Source organism: Papaver somniferum, chromosome 5 (assembly GCF_003573695.1).
Source record: "Papaver somniferum cultivar HN1 chromosome 5, ASM357369v1, whole genome shotgun sequence".
NCBI lineage: Eukaryota > Viridiplantae > Streptophyta > Magnoliopsida > Ranunculales > Papaveraceae > Papaver > Papaver somniferum.
In genome coordinates this window covers 91,664,211-91,669,092 of record NC_039362.1, presented here as the reverse complement: position 1 = coordinate 91,669,092, position 4,882 = coordinate 91,664,211, and the positions used below count along the sequence as shown (strand labels likewise).

The 4,882-nt window shown below is 34.7% G+C and overlaps 1 protein-coding gene across 1 annotated transcript; it reads left to right on the top strand.

Annotated features, from left to right (window-relative positions):
- The first annotated feature begins 929 nt into the window (after nt 1-929).
- Nucleotides 930-4,537, top strand: LOC113282201 (lipid phosphate phosphatase 2-like). Its single transcript, XM_026531170.1, has 8 exons — nt 930-1,156; nt 1,941-2,166; nt 2,271-2,358; nt 2,444-2,553; nt 2,669-2,762; nt 3,536-3,724; nt 3,833-3,892; nt 4,095-4,537. Exons 2-8 carry the CDS (start codon nt 1,951-1,953, stop codon nt 4,292-4,294), a joined length of 957 nt encoding a protein of 318 aa, XP_026386955.1. The 5' UTR covers nt 930-1,156; nt 1,941-1,950; the 3' UTR covers nt 4,295-4,537.
- Nucleotides 4,538-4,882: the final 345 nt, after the last annotated feature.

The following is a 4,882-nucleotide window of genomic DNA, read 5'->3' as shown; positions in this document are numbered from 1 at the left end:
CCCGTTGACAGCCCTAATCTAAACGCAACCCATGTTTTCATTTGTGAAAGATAATAAATCATTCAGTGTATTATGCGAATAAATCAAGCTTTTACACTATGATATCTGGTTTTACTTAGCATATACTTAAGGCGTTTTTCTTTAACGCGTTTTTCTTTAATATGAAGGATTTTGATAAATCTAGTAAAATATAAAATCCAACTACTCTTTCTCGTTTGGAAGATAAAACGAAAAAAAGAGACATATATAGCCAAACAATCAGCCACACTACAGTTGTCTTTACGCGTATCACAACTAGCTATCGTATTTGAAATTGCACTTCTACTCAATCAGGACGCGGACTTGTTATGAAATTAAAAAGAAAATTAATTTGGATAATTTGCGTTATTTACTCTGTAAAGATTGGTAATTTGCATTACCTTTCCTACAAAATTTAAATTAGCAAAATCTCCTCTCATCAATAATTCTGTTTATTCCAAGTTAGCTGACTCGGCACTAACTTACACGTGGTTTTTATTTTTTTGGAGTAATTTGCGTTACCTCCCCTGTAAAGATTCGTAATTTGCATTACCTCCCCTGTAAAGATTAGTAATTTGCATTACCTCCCCTATAAAAACCAAGTGTAAGTTTGTGTTGAGGCAGCTAACTTGGAATAGACAAAATTATTGAGAAGAGGAGGTTTGGCTAATTTTATTTTTGTAAGGAAGATAATACAAATTATCAATCTTTACAGGGGAGGTAACGCAAATTACCCCAAATTAATTTTTATACAATGATGGAAATAAATATCCAACAAAATAGAAATACCCAAAAAGAAAATCATAAGAAATGTGCACCGGTTAAAACGGAGTGAACAAATTTGAGTCCAAATTCAAAATGTGAAACCAATAAAGTAAAAGTGAATTTCCCGAAACAACAAAACTTCAAAGGTTTGTCTGGGTATCATTATTTTTTCAGCTTTATTTTTGTAAAAAAACACCCAGCACAGCAGGCGGCCAGCCCCGAACTGCTATTTACTTTCCGTTATATCCGGCAACCAGGATAACAAAACACCCTGAGAGTCTGTTTCTCTTCTCCTCATTCTCATTCTCATTCCATTTCTCTCTTTTTTTCAAAACCATTTCTACTCGGATTCTTCAGATCTTGTTTTCATCAGGTTTGTTCGTCTCCTCAAACCCTGATATCTCCTTACTTTTGATTTTTCGTTTCTTTTTCTGAGAATTTTTGTGAGAATATCTGTACTGTTTGAAGAATGTTGGTGGAATATGCAGTTATTGTGTAGATTCTGTATGCGTACTCTGTCTTTCTATCCTATTTTGGTTCTGAAAATCTTCAAATAGACACTGATTTACTGGAAGATGACACTGAATAGTGTTGATAACTTTACTTTCTTCTTGATTGTAACTTCTTTTTCTTTGGATTTTTTTTTGATTTTTTTTTTTGATTTTTTTTTTTTTGATTTTTGAGGATTGAGTTTCATGTAATGGAGTAGAGTATGAATCTAGTGATTAAACTGTCTCTTTGTGGAGACCTTTGATGTTTGATGAGTGTGAAAGTAATTGTAACGTGGTTAGATATTTTGGTGAGAAAGTAGGATTGATTCCGTTAAATAGTTGTGAAGATTCTTCTTCATAACCACGAGATTATACCAGATTAGACTCTCAGATTTTGTAAATTTTTCTGTACAGGTGATATTTGGATTTTGGTAATTTGAAAATCAGGAAATACTGAAATAATCCTGCTAAATTGCACAGGATTTTGTTGTCGTACCTTGTAGTTTCAAAGTGCATTTACTATAGTACATCACCTGCAGATTTGCAGTTTTAGAGTGTTTCGTTTATTTTATGTTTTGCTTCATTGTGAGGAGAAGTATGTTTTGATGTAATTTTGTAGGTTCTAAAGGTTATTGACTAATTGGAATGTTTGTGTTTGTGTTTTAGTTTATGAAAAATGCCGGAGATACAGTTGGGAGCTTGTACTTTAAGGACTCATGGAGTAAAATTGGCTAGAACTCATATGCACGACTGGCTCATACTTTTACTTCTCATGGTTATAGAGGTGGTATTGAATGTTATAGAACCATTTCACCGCTTTGTTGGGCAAGATATGATGACTGACTTGATGTACCCGTTGCAAGACAATACCGTACCATTTTGGGCAGTTCCTGTATGTTTCTTTTTATTTCAATTCTATTTTGTTTTGTAGTTGTCTCCTTTAACTCTCAGGACTGAACAGATCGGGCATTGTTTTTTTTTTTTTTTTGATAACAGTTGGTCGCCATATTATTGCCAATGGTAATCATTGCGGGTATCTACTATTACAGGAGGGATGTATATGATTTGCACCATGCAATCTTGGGTATATGGTCTTAGCTCTTAGGTAACTTCTTGTTGTCTATGTTTTTAAATGGATGCATCAGTAATGCTAAATCGATGATATCCAGGTCTTCTATTTGCTGTACTTATAACTGGAGTTTTAACGGACGCAATCAAAGATGCTGTTGGTCGACCTCGACCTGACTTCTTTTGGCGCTGCTTTCCTGATGGGAAGGGGGTGAGTTCTCATAGCTTTTTCTTAATTTTTTCTCTAAAGGAGTTCATAATATAATTTTGAAGAACAAGTATGCCATACACTTAAACTAGCAATTAAGGGGATTTGGCATTGACAGGTGTTTGATACTGTCACGAAAAACGTCCTGTGCACTGGAGACAAGAAAATCATTAAGGAAGGACACAAAAGCTTCCCAAGTGGGCATACTTCATGTAAGCAGCAAACCACTTTCCACTTGGCATACATTATGTGCATGAATGCTGTACTCATAACTCAATTGCTGTCGCAGTTAATCGTTCTGCAGTTTAAGTTTTAGAAATTGATAGGACGTATCATTCATTTACTTCAAGTTTATACAGTTATTATTTCAGAAGTATGTGTTAATTTCCATAGCACAATGTTAAGCATCCTTCTCATTCTATTTCTTTTGGCCCAATCATTGTTACCTGTTTAGTCTACAACCACGATTGAACATGAGTAGTTAGAGTAGTATAGCTATCCATCACTCTAAAGCATTTCAGACGTTCCATAAAAGTGTGAATATTAGTAAAATAATCTATACTGTAACAGGTAAATTAGTGTATAGTTAAAAGTTAATCCTACTATTAATCTTCAAACGAATTTACTGTATATAAAGGTTTCATTATGAAATGGCTGTAGGTAGCCACAGGTAGTAGATAGTATACCGATGAAGTTAATCTTTGACAAAAATTAGCAAAGGGTTTGTTATACACTAGGTTCAGCTGTTTAGTTTTTGGGACACTAGGCATTTAATGATATGTATTTGTGTTTCTCTTTTAATGTATCTGGATCCTTCATGTTGTTTGTGGTACGTCGCTAACCCGTACTTTTGTTGATTAAGCACTTGAATGTTCACCATCTTCTTTGATACAAAGTAGGTTTCAGTTTCTATTTTATAAGATTTTGTGTTTGCTTATCGTTTACCATATGTGATTGACTCGCAAACTACCTCTGTAAATTGCAGGGTCCTTCGCAGGTCTTGGTTATCTGGCTTGGTACTTAGCTGGAAAGATTAGAGTATTTGATCGTAAGGGCCATGTTGCAAAACTTTGTCTCTTGTTTCTTCCCTTGCTGGTTGCATCTCTTGTGGCAGTTTCTCGAGTAGATGACTATTGGCATCATTGGCAAGATGTGTTTGCTGGAGGCCTTCTAGGTTTGTGATTTAGACTTTCAAATGTAGCCAGAGTGGATAATATCTCGTCTAGTAAAGTAATGGCTTATTAGTGCTGATTATTGTCATATTCTTTTTCCTATTGTGCAGGAATGACAGTAGCTTCCATTTGTTATTTGCAATTCTTTCCACCTCCATATGACACTGATGGTATGCTTTCTCTTTAATAATCGGTTCTCCAAAATATTGTATCCTTAGTTCCTAGTTAATAGTTTTTGCCCTACATTAAGACCGCTGCATTCTTCTTCCTTTTTATTTATTTAATAAATATTTATTTATCTCCTCTTGTATCATTTCTGGTTATTCCTAGCTTGAATATACTGTAAAGAATCTCTTCTTTTTGAAAATGCAGGTTGGGGACCTTTTGCCTATTTCCAGAGTTTGGCAGATTCACAACCTGCTGGTGTCCAACCATCATCCTCCATGAACAATTACAATGACATGCAGCTAAACAATGTCGACTATGGCCGCTTTAATGATCATGAAACAGACAGACCTCATATGGCGATTAGGTCAATTGGAGATGAATTAGAAGCTGGGGTTCTACACTGATTCAATTTGTGAATGTATAAAGGAGTACATATAGGAAGTCATAGGTATAGACTTAGTTGACATGTGAAAAGTTTCAGTCTGAATTTTTTTTACCAGTTGCCCTTGAACTTTGAAAATTACATATTTCACATCTTTTCTCCGTTTAGTTAGAAAAATCTATTTCAGACAGTGTGTTTGTTCTTTTTGAATAGAGAACGGGTTCAATTTTGCCACTATTTTTCTGATATCATATTGCTTTTCATATTTTTCCTTTTACACTTCAGTAGCTAACATGAAAGATGTGTTCCTCCGATAAGATAAATGCTTTCAGTTGCAGCATTGTTAGTATTTGTTGGATTGATTATCGCTATCTACACAGTTGGCATTTCTTCCTCTTTGTTTCGATCTGTACTAGATTATTAGAAGTTGAAAACTAGCCAGCAATTCGAGTTTAGTAGGAATCTAGTTATAGAATTCAGGTTGTAGATTCTAGCTGGCTTACCTTTTGCTTGTCGACTCTTTTTTCTACTGTGTTTGGTGCGAGGTCTTAATTTCAACACTAAAATAGTACTCTGTCAAGGATCGAGCAAGAGAGAGGAGAGCATAAAC

What these genes read in the sequence shown, in the direction of transcription:
- LOC113282201 (XM_026531170.1), top strand. Translation starts at nt 1,951, where the DNA reads ATGCCGGAGATACAGTTGGGAGCTTGTACTTTAAGGACTCATGGAGTA. An exon ending in TACCATTTTGGGCAGTTCCT is followed by an intron (nt 2,167 to 2,270) that starts GTATGTTTCTTT and finishes TTTTGATAACAG; the next exon opens with TTGGTCGCCATATTATTGCC. An exon ending in GCTTTCCTGATGGGAAGGGG is followed by an intron (nt 2,554 to 2,668) that starts GTGAGTTCTCAT and finishes TGGCATTGACAG; the next exon opens with GTGTTTGATACTGTCACGAA.